Source organism: Microtus oregoni, unplaced genomic scaffold (assembly GCF_018167655.1).
Source record: "Microtus oregoni isolate MIOR12 unplaced genomic scaffold, Mior012 000982F_ref0000368, whole genome shotgun sequence".
Classification (NCBI taxonomy): Eukaryota; Metazoa; Chordata; class Mammalia; order Rodentia; family Cricetidae; genus Microtus; species Microtus oregoni.
The window spans coordinates 10,339-26,899 of NW_024545146.1; the positions used below are offsets into that span (position 1 = coordinate 10,339).

General features: G+C 45.6%; 1 protein-coding gene across 6 annotated transcripts; it reads right to left on the reverse strand.

Moving 5' to 3' along the window:
• Positions 1-395: 395 nt before the first annotated feature.
• On the reverse strand, positions 396-15,737 carry LOC121445818 (protein FAM156A/FAM156B-like). 6 transcript variants are annotated; one of them, XM_041647951.1, is made up of 4 exons: positions 15,246-15,737; positions 12,213-12,346; positions 3,528-3,595; positions 396-2,275 (listed from the first exon to the last, which is right to left on the reverse strand). In XM_041647951.1, the coding sequence occupies exon 4, from the start codon at positions 2,150-2,152 to the stop codon at positions 1,469-1,471; it is 684 nt and encodes a 227-aa protein (XP_041503885.1). In that variant the 5' UTR covers positions 2,153-2,275; positions 3,528-3,595; positions 12,213-12,346; positions 15,246-15,737; the 3' UTR covers positions 396-1,468. The 6 variants fall into 6 exon arrangements, with proteins under 6 accessions (XP_041503885.1, XP_041503886.1, XP_041503883.1 ...); XM_041647952.1 differs by lacking the exon at positions 12,213-12,346; XM_041647949.1 differs by lacking the exon at positions 3,528-3,595.
• Positions 15,738-16,561: the final 824 nt, after the last annotated feature.

A 16,561-nucleotide genomic window follows, 5' to 3' on the forward strand; every position in this document is an offset into this window, starting at 1 on the left:
CTAGATACTGACACAACTCTGAGATAATACAGTGGAGCTCTGTTTCTCATGCAGCACACACGGCTGCTGCCCATGTTCATTGGCACACACATACACACACACACACACACACACACACACACACACACACACACACACACACCTCTAAGGAACGGCCACTGCCCCCACAGCCAGTACATCAATGACAACTCACCCGAGCTGCAGCCAGGTCCCAATGACACTTGGGACTCTCTTCTGGGGACAAGAGCATCCGCTTCCAAGCTTACAGCCTGGCCGTTTTGGATGTTAGTCCCACGGAGTGCAGTGCTCCAAAGAGAACTGGACTGGATTTCCTTGTGCTGTCTTAGCTGCTTTTCTGTTACCATGAAGAAACACCACAACCAAGGCAACTTTTAAAGAAGCATTTAATTTTAGGCTCATATCTGCACAGCGTTTGATTCCCTTACCATCATGGCAGGGAGCAAGGCAGCATGCAGGTAGGCATGGTGCTGGGACAGTGGTGAGATCTTCCCTCAGATACAAAAACAAGAGGCAGAGAGAGGGCTAACTGCGAATGGACTGAGCTTTGGAAACCTCAAAACTCACTCCCAGTGACACGCCTCCCCAACAGGGTCACATCCCCTAATCCTCCCCAAATATTCCAGTCAGGAACCCAGAATATGACCATATGAGCCAATGGGGGTCCGTCTCATTTAAACCACTACACCGTCCCGCTCCAGTCCCATGCAAGTCCACTCCACCCTGCTTTCCGAATCTCCATGGTGCTGAGATCCTCCTGTTGTATCTTGCCTACCAGTCAGGGATTTTACAGCTCTGACAATAAACAAAATACCAGCAACCTGAGTTCTAAGTCACTGTCCTTTCATAAGCATGGTTATTATTTGGTATTGACAATGAGGTACTCCATCAGAAATTCCAGTGTGGGAGAATAGTCCTCAACTGTTAAGAAACAGCTCCCCATGAACGTACAGCTAACTGTCACAGTCATATCTTCTTTATACAGAAGGTCAAATGGTGAGCCACCATGGTCCGATCCCATAGTCCCCTCACACTCTACAGCTGCAGATTCTTCCCCCTGGATCGAATGGCACAGAAGCACGTGGTCATTCACAAGGCCATAGACACCCTCACTCTACTAATAAGGAAGTAGGGAGGAAAGGCAGAGATCCAGGCAGGGAGTGTCAGCATGCATCACGGGAGCAGAGGAGAGGAGGTGAGGACCAGGGGTCTCTAGTCTCCTTTGCACTAGGACGCGGCACAGTACTCCACAGATAAGACGCCGGAAAGCTGAGGTCTTTCCTGGGAATGGGTCAGATCTCATGCCTGGAAGATGTTGGTCAGAACGTGCAGGTGTTGGGAGTCCCCGCAAAGGACAGCTGAGTTGTCTGTCCTACAAAGGAGCCTAAGCGCAAAGCTGGCAGTGAAGCTCTGTGTGAATCCTTTCAGGTCTCTGGATCCCCCGAAGACCTCAGTTTTCTTCAAACCACTCGTTGAACAGCCTCTGGAACCTGCCCTTGCTTTCCTGCTGGCACCTCCCCTCTGGCTCCTGATGGGCCAGCAGTGGGGGCTGCTGCTGCTGCTGAAGGTGCTGTTGCTGCATCTGAAGGTGCTGCTGCTGCTGCTGCGCCCCCTCTGGCAGGAGACCCGGCCTGTCAGCTCCCAGGTTGAGGGTAAGGCCACCTAGTCCCTGCACTAGAGTATCCCAGGAGGAAGGATTGGTGCTCCCATCCCTTTCCCCGGAAATACTTTGCCCACGGGTCTGGCAGTAGAGGCATTCACATCGGAACCAATTCTGAGTTTTGTTGCCTGAGCGGAAGATTCTGCTGTCCCTATCCACTGGGTAAGGTGACCTATGATCTCGGTGCCTGCGCCTCAGCTTGCCCAGGAAGGCTTTCTTCTGAGGGAAACCCAGCCTTCCCCAGCGATTCTCCAGTAAGCTCTTTGGCTCCACATACTGCTGCTGGAGCATCCCCTCTGCCAAAGATGTGGGGGTGCTGGAGCCAGGGGTGGGGGCCAGGCTGCGGAGGCCTATCCTCAGCTGTTCTAAGGCTATGAGATGAGCAGGTGCAGAGCCATTCTGGGAGGACTGCACAATGGTCACTTGAGAAGACGCGGAAGTTAATGCTGATTCCCATTTCGGGAGGGGATCCATGAGGAGCTAGTTTGAGCTGGAGGCCACAATAGTCCCGGGGTCTCAATAGGAAGGGGCAGGTGGTGGATTTAATGATAATGAGAAGGTAGTGGGGCTGAATATGTTCAGCCAGAAGCAGCCAGACTGTAACGAAAGGAGACAAGGGGAGAAAGAAAAGCCCAGGGTTAGTCATTGTATTTCAGCTTTCTGTTCGGCATCTTCCTAGAAGGAAAAAGCTAATTCTGTATAAATTCCCAGAACTAATGACAGAGTTTCCGAATAAACGACAGAGACAAGTGCGCTTGCTTGTTTGTTTGGGTTTTCTGTCCTGCCAGGTTCCCCACAACTGTTTAGCCACAAATAAAATCACACATAGGTCTCCATAAATTATAAAGCCGATTGGCCCATTAGCTCTAGCCTCTCACTGGCTAACTCTCACATCTTGATTAACCCATTTTTCTGATCTATGGTAGCCATGTGGCTCAGTACCTTTTTTTCAGCGGGGCAGATCTCATCCTGTTGCTTCCGTGCTCTGGGCAGGAGAGAGAGGAATCAGCTTCCTCCTTCTCAGAATTCTGTTCTCATTACATCATTTCTATTTCCTGTCTGGTTTTCCCACCTATATTTCCTGCCTGGCCAATCAGCGTTTATTTATAACATGATTGACAGAATACAGAGAGTTCTCCCGCACCAGACAAGGACAAGCCTGGAGTGATATCACACACCCGAGGATGGGGACCACAAATAGATGTTATCCAGGATAAAGGGATGGGGAGACTTTTTGGAAGGTGGCTCTGAGGTGAAGAGACCCCCACATGCACCAGCATGCTCACTGCACACATAAGTCACACACAGAAAAAGGAGCAAGAACGAGACAAAAATTAAGGCCTGCACATAAAAAATGACCAAGTAAACAGAATAAAACTAAATTTGAAAAATAACACAGATAACAAAAAATAACAGCTCCACACAATATATATATATATATATATATATATATATATATATATATGTCTATATGTCTATATATGTATGTATGTATTGTGAAGTAAGAAAAACATACCCAGGGTCTGGTGTATAGACCACTATCAAAACCGCTAATGAAAGAAGGCCTCATTAAACATAGCCAAATGCATGCTCTGGTTGAAAGTTTTACCAAGTTGAATTAATGTATTAATCCAAAGCCAATCAAAATCCTGGAACAATATTTTTCTTCAGAGAAAGATGAGCCTACATCCTATGTAGAATTTCCAAGGTTTGAAAAACAGGAATGAATTTGGATAAATCACGTCATTTACTTTTAAGCCTTATTGTAAGTGCCGTGTCTTTGTTGTGTTTTGTACTGCTATGATGGAATCACCATAACCACAAGGAGCTGGGGGTGAAAATGGCTTACTTCAGTTTACACTGCCATATCACAGTTTCCCAGTGAGGGAAGTCAGGGCAAGAACCCAGTGCAGGAACCTGCAAGCAAGAACAAACACAGAGGCCATGGAAGAATGCCGCTTACTGACTTGCTCCCTGAGAAATGCTCACCCTGCCCTCTTATACACCCCAGGACACCACTCACAATGGACTGGCCACCCCATCTCAATTACTAGTTAAGAAAACTACCACAGAGTAGTAAAAGATAAGATTTCCTGAGTAAATTGGGAGCATGGGGACCATGGAAAAGGGTAGAAGGGGGGAGGAAGGGAGGGAAGCAGAAAATATATATATAGAGAGAGAGCTCAATAAAACCAATTTAATAAAAGAAAACAACCACAGGCTTGCACATAGGCCATGGTGGTGGAAGTTTGTTCTCAGTTGATCTACTTCTTCAAAAATTATGCTTGCTTGTGTCATTTGACACAAAACCAGCCAGCAATCAGCGAGACTATTGTCATGGGAACTGATGGACACTCAGATGCACAAAAGGAAACAATCAACAAATGCCCCTTACAAATGAGTCTGGACACGGAAAGCACAAAGGGAATCAGAGAATGGTGAATCCTCAACAAACATAAATCCCTGCATAACCATATGCAAAGCTATGAACTCCAATCTCATAATTTATATATGCAGTAAATCAAAGATTTCAGAAAAAAGCGTTGGTGGTATAATAATATCCCTTCTAGAAGACAATGCACAAAAACGCCTTCTGGACCAAACAATAGGTATGAACAAGTCTTAAACCAAAAGCATGATGCACAAATCCACATGCACACAGATGTGCATAGCTTAATTCAAAATGGAATCAGTATTTAAAATGAGTAATTCAAAAGGAATATGTCAACTCACTCTATGCTAACTAAGAACTCCAAATGGTAGATATTAAATGGACATCTTTCCTTATTCTTTCAGTAAACCTGTACTGGATGAATCTCAAAACAACCCGTTTTCTCTCCGTCTCCACCTGCCTGCCCACCTCACTTTCCCTCTTTAAATTGCTAAATTAAATTGTAAGAATGATATCTCCGGCCCTGTTGTTTCAGCAAATTTGGAATCCTACACATCAGTAGTTTCTTCAATACACACCAAATACTTAGAATTTGTTATAAACATAGGAAACTCAGAACAATATTAGAAAGCTATCAAGCCATGTGACTTACTTTTTATAAGACATTAAAAACAAATGTCTTAGGAAGGGGGACTCTTAACAATTCCGTCCTTGAAAACTCTATTACCTCAGGCTCCTTCGGTTAAATCCTGAGAGCCATCACCACCCCCTCGCAAACCCTTCGGTGTGAAGCATGTAGAGCTGGATTATTTTTTTTATTATTTCTTTTTTCGAGACAAGGTTTCTCTGTGTACTTTAGACTATCCCAGAACTCACTCTGTAGACAAGGATGGCCTCAGGCTCACAAATATCTTCCTGCCTCTGGTTCCTGAGGGCTGAACTAAAGGTGTGCACCACCACTGCCCAGCTAGAGCAGGATCTTGAGATCGAGAACTCCCTATTGAGAATCAACTGTCACTAGAGATTCACACATCTGATCAGTTTTCCATGTCACAGAGACACTCCCAGTATATTTTTTCATTTAGAATGCTAATTCTCACAGGGAGAAAATAAGTCTCACAAGGACCTTTAATCAAGAAATTGCCTGGATTTCAATAACATCAAATCACAGAACAAACTAGCAATTAACCACACTTTGCTCTCCTTCTCTCCCACACTCCTGAGAACTATTTCCTGTCCTTTAGTGCCACAAAAAATGCTCATGAAGCTACTCATGAGCCTCTCTAGAGATTAAATACAAGGTGGCCCACAAATTTCCCCTATTTGGATACAGAGAGCAGCTAGGGAAATAGATATGACTTCCATCCTTCATCTGACTTCATCAACTGTCTCTTGCCTCAGAGGGATACAAATCATACATCAAACATCAGTTGAAATCAAGGCAACTTTCTGTTTCCTCCACCTCCATCATTCTTACCACCACCACCATCATCAAAACAATCAACATCATCACCAGCACCAACATCATCACCATTATTGTTTAAATAAGGCTACCTTCTGTTTCCTCCTCCTCCATCATCCTCACCACCTCCATAAGCATCATCACCAGTACCAGCATCATCAACATCCTCAACATTATCGCCACCATCATCATCACCATCATGGTCACCATCACCACAATCATCACCATCACCACCACCATCACCACTGCCACCACCACCATCACCATCACCATTGCTATAATCATCTCATATATCTTATGAAGAGTGGGAAGAAACAATGACTGGACAAGAAGAACAAACCCAAGATGTTTATTGGTCAAAGCTTCTGTTTGGAAGTGTAATGTTTCCCCAGAGTAGTGGTCAATATTATGTGTCACCACGGGTAGGTTGTGGTGCCTGGTTAATCAAACACTAGCCTAAATGTTTCTGTGAAGTTCTTTCCAGAGGGAGAAATTTTACTGCCAACAATCCCAGCCTACTACAATTAAACCTTAAGAGACACATGTTAGATTGTGTGAATGGACCTCATCAAGTCAGGCAAAGTCTGAAGCCCCTCCCAGGGTTGAGGTAATGCAGTTTCCTGTCCCCAGCACACAATCCCTGCCTGAGTTACAGCATTTCAGTTGGCCTGCCCAATTAAAGCTCAAAATTACAACATCACTTCTTCCATGAATCATATCCAGCCATGACACCAGCCCTCCAGAATCTGCACTTGCCAGAGTTCACATTCTAGTGCAGGCAATGCCTTGAAATGCAGGACTCTAGCACTAGACAGGGATATGCAGAAAGGCACAGAAATGACATAGATTTCTGATTGATATAGTTTCTCTACAGATCACTGATGGAGGAGGGTCATCTGTCTATATGTTCCTTTCATTGGTTAATAAAGAACCTGCCTTTGCCCTTTGATAGGACAAAAAATTAGGTAGGCAGAGTAAGCAGAACTGAATGCAGGGAGGAAGAAGGCAGTGAGGCAGATGCCTCAGGAATATGCCATGATTCTCCAACCAAAGACAAATGTAGGCTACAATTTTTCCTGGTAAGCCATCACCTCGTGGTGCTACACAGATTATTAGAAATGGGTTAAGCAAGGTATGAGAGTTATCCAGGAAGAGGCAAGATATAATGGGCCAGGCAGTGTTTAAAAAAATACAGTTTCCGTGTAATTATTTCGGCGCATAAGGTAGCCAGGCGGCCAGGAGCCGGGTAGCAGTAACGCAGTCCACTGCTCCTTCTACAAATGGCCCCCAGACGTGAATAACTGAATCAACAGAAAGCCTGAGAAAGCTTGGGGAAGAATAGAGTAAAGCATGTTTTCTTGGTAGTAGCAATTTCTTGGGTTTGCTCTGCTTGCTAGAGGCAAGCTCTCTCATCTAAGAGAGGCTTCCTGACTCAGCTTTAGCTACAAAATCCTGCAGCTCTTTTAAGAGGTCCTGCCATTAAACACTTAAATGGTGTTGACGAAAAGCTGAACACATGCTTTTTGGTTTTCAGACATAGCAGGAAAAAGCTGTGCCATTTTAAAATGCCGGCTTTCTGGGCTGTCTTGCCAGTGCAAAACTCTGACTCTTTCAGGAAGGCAGCCTGACTGAGTGTGGTCTATGAGCAGAATGCTGCAGCTTGCTTGCTGGCAGGGACCTTGAAATGCCATAGAGTTGTGGCAATAAACATGGTTACCGTAAGTACCTTAGCCATGAGGCTGGAAAGCTAAGGAATGGGCTGGATCCAGTCATCAAAGCCACAGCTTTAACCCTCTCCTTAAAGACTCATGTAGTCAGAAAAAGAGAGATATACAGTAAAGAGAGTTTCAAAAAAAACTTCTAAATGGTTTACAGTTTGTTAAAAATATATACAGGCTTTAAAAGGGGGTTAAAGTCCTTAAAGATAAAGAAAGAAAGACAGTTTGGGTGTGGTGGTACACATCTTTAATCCCAACACTTGGGAGGCAGAGGTAGATTGACCTCTGTGACTTCAAGGTGTGGTAGCACACACCTTAATCCCAGCACTGGGAAGGCAGAGATAGAGAGGATCTCTGAGAGTTCAAGGACAGCCTGGTCTACAGAGTTATTCCAGGACAAAGATATACAGAGAACCTTTCTCAAAAAATAAAAGTAAAAATATATGAAATAGATGTTAAAATAAAGCTGCACAAATTTGGAAAATACACAGAGAATCTTGATACTGTATGCTATTATGCTCTCTTTGAATTGTTTGAATGCTGAGGAAGGAGCAACAGCTGCTAAAAGATATTTGTTTATAAATGCTGCTGAACTCATCCAAGATAGATATTTTGAAAATACTTGGATCTAAGGTTATAATGCTTTGGAAAAGTCCTTTTGTTTTCACAGAGGATGAGACCCTGTGGATTGCTTCTATCCCAATATGGTATGATAGACCACACCCTCCTGAAAGGTTGCTGTGAACACCTTCAAAAAATTACTTCACTCAACTGCTGTTACACCATGGTTACACCATGAAAAATCTGGTTAACAGCACCCCCATTCAGCAGGAAGCAGTTTGGAGAGAAAAAGAAACTGCGCCCATCTTCCCAAACATTGTTTATAAATATTCTTTTACATTTAAAGGGGGATATGATATAGATATGAATAATTTGCATTGATATGCTTTAGTGATTTAAATTTAAGGTCAATTTTGTGATATGTATATGTATTTCTGATCTTGATTAAGGTATTGTGATTGTGTAGTTCATTTAAAATGCAATGTATAATTAGGAAATATAGGTTGTTAATAAATAATCATCAATAATAGACAAGCTTGTAGTCATGTTAGTTATATTTTCTAGATTTATAGAGATATATTTCAGTTAAATAGGCATTCTTCATATCTTTCAAAGACTACAGAATAAGGCATTTAATGTTTTAATAACTTAGGGCTTTCCATGACAATGAAACACGTCTGCTCCTGGCAGCACCAATCTACTTCAAGAGGAAGATGGGCATCAAAGAGGCTTCTTATGGAGTTGGTTAGCCATTTGGGCAAGAAACTGCTCTTTCCTGGATTGTTGCATAAACTGGACACAAAGAACCCCCAGAAAGAGGACTGCTGAACTTGCCTAAAGGAGAGATGATCTTTTGGGGTTCCTGATTCATGAAAGAGTCTGCGAGACATTCTGCAGGACACAGCAGATATTGACTGAACTGCCTTTGAAATTTCCTGCCTCATGGAAATGTCTGCTGGAAACTATGGGCCTGTAGGCCAAAGATAGAAGCCCCAACGGTATAGAGGAACTTTGGGTGACTGTCCAGGCAGTGAGATGTCTCTGTAATTTCTAGAGTTTTGAAAGTTGCTTACTTCTCATTTACTTAAGTAATATTATATCCTTCTGGAGTCTTTGATGGAGTTGAAGAATAGATAGATAGTTATAGTTTTCCTTAGTTATGATAAAAGATAAAATAGATATAAATATTGTAACTATAATTCTTATTTGATAACTGTTTTGTTATATGTAATTTTACTATGTTGAAGTGAAAGCCTTTCTTTTTTGTTTAAACAGAGAAAGGGGAAACAATGGAGGAGGGTCATCTGTCTATGTGTTATTTTCATTGGTTAATAAAGAAACTGCCAGGCAGGGTGATGGTGGCGCACGCATTTAATCCAAGCACTCGGGAGGCAGAGGCAGGCGGATCTCTCTGAGTTCGAGACCAGCCTGGTCTACAGAGCTAGTTCCAGGACAGGCTCCAAAGCCACAGAGAAACCCTGTCTCGAAAAACCAAAAACAAAAGATAAAAAAATAAAGAAACTGCCTCGGACTTTTGTTAAGGCAAAAAATTAGGTAGGCAGAGTAAACAGAACTGAATGCAGGGAGGAAGAAGGCAGTGAGGCAGACGCCTCGGGAAGACGCCATGATTCTCCGACCCAAGACAAATTAGGCTAGAATTTTTCCCAGTAGGCCACCACCTTGTGGTGCCACACAGATTATTAGAAATGGGTAAGCAAGGTATGAGGGTTAGCCAAGAAGAGGCTAGATATAATGGGCCAGGCAGTGTTTAAAATACAGTTTCCATGTAATTATGTCAAGGCATAAGCTACCCAGGCAGCCGGGAACCAGGTGGCAGTAACGCAGCCCACTTGCTCCTTCTACAGATCACAGCCACAACATGGCACACCTGCCTGCAGAACAGCTTGAAAACATTGGCTGAGCCATTGTGTTGCCAAATGTCAAATGATGTAGACTAGAAAACATGGGACAGACAACAGGTTCCATAACGTAGTACTGCCCCCCAAACACAAAATATGTGCTGGAGTCTCCCTTCATCCTTCACTAGGTTCACTCCAGAAACCTGAGGTAGGTAGAAAGACTGTCATTTCACAAATACAAAACTTGAATACTAAGTACAGAGAGACCAGTGGCTGGATCTGACCTGGCATCTGGTGTCAATGAAACCTGTTTAATAAGATGCGGAAGGGGACAGGTTTGGATAGTGGAGCAAGGCAACATCTCAGGCAGCTTCCAATGGCACAAAGGATCCAAACAAAGTCACCTGTCACCTGTCCTGTGGTATCCACCAACCAAGAAGAGACAACAACTGGCCTAAGGGGAGGCTAAAACTGAATTAGAAATTCCCATGCAATATAAAATGCATATGTGTAGTTGACAGAGGAGGAATCCACAGGAAAAGAGCCAGCATTCTGATCAAGGACCATCCATAAGGCTTGGTAAAGGGTAGAAACAGAAATGCCCCTGACCCATCAGAGCAGTCTAGAGTAACTCCTGTGTTCCGTGCTGAAGGCCACGAGGTGAGTGGGAAGTCTGTCTCCCAAATAACCCCCAGCAGCAACAGGCGAAGTCATGACAGGAAACGTGCCCCTTTCTTTCCTGCTTCCTTCCCCCCGCACATTTCCTTCCCATCTACTCAGAGAACACTCTGACGTGGCTATGCAATTCTACTCCTCCTTCACTCTTAAATTTCTGTAATAGGGTCTTTCTCTGTAGCTCAGACTCTTCTCAAATATGTCAATCCTCCTGCTTCACCCTTGTGAGTGTTTGGATTACACACATGAGCCATCATAGAACCCTACTTTGGTTCTTAATAACAAACTTATTTCACAGGTAAGACAGAACTTCTCTCAGGATGATATATAGGCACATGGCACATAGATGATAAATAAAGGCACAGAGATCTGTGCTATTTGGGAATTTGTCAAGAATTAGAGCTCTTGTCCTGAACTAACATACCACATTGCTCACTCAAATATATAAGCACAAAGATACACAGTGCTCATGATGTAAAAGTCTGCCCGTGGCCGTGAGTAAAGAGAACCCTTCCTCACGAAGGAAGAGCAATTTCCAGCTTCAGTAAACAGTCAGGAGGATGTAGGGAGGGTGCTGGATGCAGGTCAGGTACACTCTGTGATCTACTGACGCCATTGAGGGCCACCAGTCTTTTCCTGAAATCTACAGATGCCACAAGCCTAGTGTAGCAGAGAACTTTTTATTTCTGTATCTTTCTTGAGAGCAGATAGCCCCAAAGCCCCCAGCAGGTATTCTTTTCCACTCATGTTGGTCACCTATGGGTCACTCACCCATTCCTCTGGCAAATGGTGGCCAGTGGGATAGATGATGGCGGCAGCCTTTGAGGAAATGTTTGGCATAGGTGTTACAAGCCAAGAAAACTTTCACCTGTAATCCACGGTTTAGAGCTCAGCTTACACAGGACGTCTTCCACAAGGCCTTCTCCATTTTCCATCCCACCATTTGGTCTGGGGACCTTCCTAAGATTCCAACACCACCCTGTATTTTCACTACCCCAGCCACAGCCTATTCAGTGGTCAAGGCGTGGTTATCTGTACACCTAAATTACTAGTCCGGGAGCCAAGTGAGTGGCCAGTGAGAGTCCCTGGTCACCGTTCACAGGACCTTGACCCTAGTAAATGTACACTAGCCTCTATCACAAGAATTGTGGAGAACTCAGGTCTTTTTGATAAACATGTAAGACTGTCAGCCTCCTAGAATTGGTATTTTCCACATTGCAGTGGAGGAGAGCCCCAACACTGAGCACCTGGGTAATGTGCCTAAAGATCACATAATCACAGAGAATGGAATCCCGGCCTGGGTCTGCCTGACTCGAGATGTCTGCTCTTTGGTGGTGGAGCAGAACCTATTCGGATTCTAAGTCTCCCCAGAGGTCTGAGTTAGAGATTCTCTTGGGACACAGTGTTCAGACAAGGAAGGCACGGAAGTTAGTGGGTGCCCAGAGCAGGTTAAGTGGTGTGGCACACACTTACCAACCTGCACTCTGGCCATGCTGTGCCCTCAGGATCTGGTGACTGCCAAACAAACCTTGCCAGTCTATGAAGCCCAAAGAAACCTGGCCAGGCTCCTTCTCTCCCTCATCTGCACCCCAGTGTGCACGAGGATTAATGAGTGGCTGAACAAGCAAATGCTTGCAATGTGGAGGCCATCAATGCTACCAGTAGAGGTTGTTCACTTTGAAAATTAAATGTTATCTTTCCCACCTTCCCATCTGTAATAAAGTACACTTAGGAAATGAATTTATTTCAGTTGAGGAAAATAGAATTTATTTAATCCATTTGTTTAAATAATATCAGGAAATTTTGCTAAAAATGTCAAAATCTCACATCTGTGCTAAGAAACGGGTGCTGAAGAGTGGCCACCTACCACGTGAAAGGGCAGCAGGGGAGAGCCTGGATTCCAGCAAGGAACACTGCACAGACAGGTGAGTTGTCCAGGTCCTGACTCACCGGAGTTCTCTGCTGTCTGTGCCTATCAGGATAGATCCTATCTCACCAGGCCTGGAAGAGAAGAAAGTCTTCTTAGCAGTGTCCCTAGAAAAGAACATCAAAGTCACTGGACGCTGAGTGAAGCCCAAGTATGAGCGTGAAAGACGAAACGAGCAGGACATTGAGCAGTTATCAGCTTGGGGAGCTCCTGCATTGGGGAGTAAAGACGTCGACATGAGATGTGAGCTGCCCTGGAAGTTGAAAAGAAGGACTCAGGGAAGAGCAGAGGACAGAGCAAAGCACCAGGGGGAAGAGAGTCATTGCTCACCAGTGACAAGCCCCCCTGGCCACCACAGCCACTAATCTCTGTGATTACAGCATAGATCCTGCCACCCACGGCCTGTGTGACACCGTCACGTCTCCTACAAGTCGACACCACCAGACTAGCCAGCGTACATTCGCCAGGCATGTATGCCTTCTTCTGGACACAGTGGATCCATCAATAACATGACCAGTGGATCCCAACCCTCAGAACAAGGCCAGTGTGGTGAAGCAAAGTTCTGTGAAACATAAAGGAAGACACTGGGGTCTGCACGGCTGCTAGACCCTCGGGAAGAGTAGGGAGAGAAGACACAATACTTGTCATCGCCCCAAAGGAACAGAAACTTAAGAATCAGATGTGCCATGGTCATTCAAAACAGAGGCGGTTCCACTAAAAACAGCTGGCATGATACCACTGCAGAACACGGAGGGTTGTGTAGCCGCTGCCCTGATAACACACACTTCTAGACGCTGGACACTGCAGGGATAAAAGGCGCAGGCTTTCTCTGGGTGAACGGAACGATAAGTTGTGACACTTCCTGTATTCACACACAAATCCTGCAAGATCACTTTGCTCAGAGACTCCTAAACTGCAGGGCAGGACCGGATGTGAGAATGCCAGCAAGACCTGTGATGGTGTCAGCAGAGAGGAATGAAACACAGAGGAGATCCTGGGGCTCCATGATCACGAAGGGCTTAGCCTGGGTGTGGAGGGCTTTGTTGTACAGGCTGGGTAGCCCTTCCCTGACACTGCGTTTTCTTTCTGAGTAGATGATATATGCATATATATCATGAGATATCTTAGGGCTATAAAAAGCAAAATTGATTTCCTCTTTATATACACAAAACCTACAGGTGATTTTATACAGTTTTATACTGATATAATTCATGCACATTTAAAGCATCCCGTGTGTTTCTGTCTTTCTATTTGTCTGTGTGCATGCTCAGACTGAACGCAGATCCCCAGGCATATAGAGCACACGCTGGACCACTTAGACACCTCCCCACCCTAGCTTCCATTGTAACAAGCTGCCAGGAGGAGGTCAGCTCTGGAATTTGTGTCTAGTTTCAAAGTGGTGCCGGGAAAGTCTCAGGACTTGGGGCATTTGGATTTGGCAGGCTCACATTAGGGCTGTTCAAACAGTGTTGCTATCCTCCCTGCAGATGAGGCAGCTGGCCATCAAAGAAGCTCAGTAACTCACTAGTGGTCACACAGCTAGGTTTTGATGGTGGCCACTTCTTTTCAGGCTGTCTTTACTAGTAGCATCAGTAATCTAAACTCTCAGGCCTGCCATCTAGGCTTGAATTTGCATCCACCATCTTCTAGTCACAGAGGTCTTTAATTCCTCACCATCTGGTAAATAAATTTTGGACACAGATTCTGTTTCAGTAAAGGACTATCACTTGAGAAGACAGCTGGTTCTCGCAATGCACAACTGGCTGCCCGTCCCAGCCCTGAGTGAGGATGTCGGGTTTCCTTTCCACCCTCAGGCAAACTAAAGAAAATGGGTAGCGGCCATTATCTTAACCTAGCTATCTCGTGCAATCCATGTACAAATTTCACAGTAACTGACAGGTGTTTCCTCACAAAAGCTACTGAGAAAACATTTTCTTAGATGCCAAAGTACTGTAGGTGAAGACACTGCCTCTTTGACAGAGAGCTGTTGAGCAATTAAAATATAGGAACCCTTCTCTATTGCTCGCGAGGTTCAGCCACAGAAGGACCCTCACTTGATCTTTTTGGACAAGACTAAGGAACCAGCGCCTACACAGAGGTCAGCACACACATCCATACTCTGCCAACAGTGTGAGTCAATCTAGAGAAACCATATCGGGAAGGCATGGAAACCTGTGCAATCATAACAAGCAACTTCCCATCCCACAGAGGTCTCCTGGCCAAAACCAGCTGTCCTCCAGAAGCCGGGACAACACTTGGGCCTTCTCAATGAGTATCTTCTGATGCAGCTGGCATCTGAGGACATCTGTCCAAGTACTTGCTGCTGACACAGGAATCACAGAGCTCAATTTTTTACCTGTCTATTTCTAAGTCACGTCCTGGTCCTCATGTTTGTCAGGAATCTCAAGGAGAGTTTCTCTGACGTTTCTATCTGGCTAATGTTGTCTCCATTGAAAACAGTAACTCTTCAGGGACTCTGTCTCACACTGTAGGGCGGCAGATAGATGGTGTGGGCGGCTGGCAATGCCAAGGAAACAAGTCATCTGTGAGCTTGAACACAGACTTGAGCCCCGCGACAGCCCACGGGCCTAATGGTAACTACAGGAAATGGTGGTCCCTTCTCCCTGTAAACTCCCAATCCCCGGGGAAAGAAAGAGAGATCCATCCCACAGAGATAGCTCAACCATGATTCTAACACTGAAGAGAAGTGCCTTCTGAGAAAAACAAGGATGCTTCTCAGAAAGCACCATGGTGGCGCGCTAAGGAGGGATCCTGGCCTAGACCCACAGGCACACAAGCCCCATTCTAGAAGCTTCTCTCTGGGTTTCACATCAACTTGGTCCATCCCAGGGAGCCTCCCTCCTCCTCTCCCACCCCCTCCCCGCACCGGTTCCCAATTCCCTCTTTTGCCTGTTGCTCCCACATCTCTCCCTCCCTCCATCTCCACAGAACCCTCATGCCCTCTTTCTGAACCTCTCACGAAGCCTTCACTGTTTCACTCTCTGGGTCTCTCTGGCTGTCTCCCTCCGGGTCTCTCTGGCTGTCTCCCGGAGGTTTCCTCTGAGAAACAGGTGCAGCAGTCTGGCGGCCAGAGTACCACTTCCTTTGCTGAACCCTGGAAATGCGGCTTGGCTCTCAGACAGCAAGGGTTAAGACCATCAAGAGGAGCGGTCCTCCAGAGGCTAGAGAGGCCTTGGCGCTGCAGGCAGGGAGTGCAGGCCCAGCTGGTGTCTCCCAGGCAAGGAAGACTTTAGAGAAAAGGCATCTTCCTTAGCTGCCTCTGCTGCAGCCCGAATCTCCGGGGAGACGGCAGCGATTTTCTCGCCAGCAGTGGTGCATAGGTCGTCGCGGCCCGCACTGTCCAGCTCAGGGACCTGCGGTCTCTATGGAGACCGCTCTCCCAACGAAGGGACAGTAGGCAGCAGCCGCCTCCAGGCACCTCCCCACCGTGGGGTGCTCCCTGGGGTCAGGGGAAGAGATTGTGGGCAGCGGAGGTGACATCACGTGGGGGCTCCAGGAAGTCTAGGAGCCTTCTTGAGAGCTGCCTGCCCTGGGATGCTCTGGTCAGCTGGGGTCCACAAAGTCAGGGGAAGATGAGTCTCTGCTCCTTGAGTTTACTGGTTGTCTTTGAGTGAGGGCCTGCGCTCATGGGGAAAGAAAAACCAATGAAGTAAATGAGTTGCACCAAGGCTGCCAGACATGGGGATCGAGTGTCTAGGTGAATTTGCTGTTTGGTTTGCAGTTTCATGATTGAGACGTTGGCTGTGGTGGCATATGGGGTTGGAGAGGAATCAGGGGAACTGAACTCTCAGGCTGTGTGCTGTGCGGGGATTTTTTTATCTCTGTGCCCAGGTAGTTTAGAAGGAGCTCCCCCCCCCCCCCCGAGTGCTTGAATTCCACAAGATTAATCCAAACATCAGCCATCAGCCCACACCTTCTGCACCACTCCCCCTCCCTCACTGCTCCCTGTCAGGCACCCACTTCTTCCCTGTTGTTTAGGCTAGAGCTGTGGTTCTCAACCAGAAGGTCGGGACCATTTGGGGGCCAAATATCAGATATCCTGCATATCAGATATTTACATTACAATTCATAACAGTAACAAAATTACAGTTAGGAAGTAGCAATAAAAATAATTTTATGATTGGTTATCAACACAACATGAGGAACCGTATTAAAGAGTCACAGCATTAGGAAGTTTGAGAACCACTAGTATATAGATTTGAAGCTATCCTTCATAGGTGCTTCTCTCCACAAGGCTGAAGACTAGCCAGGTCCACCCACCATATCTA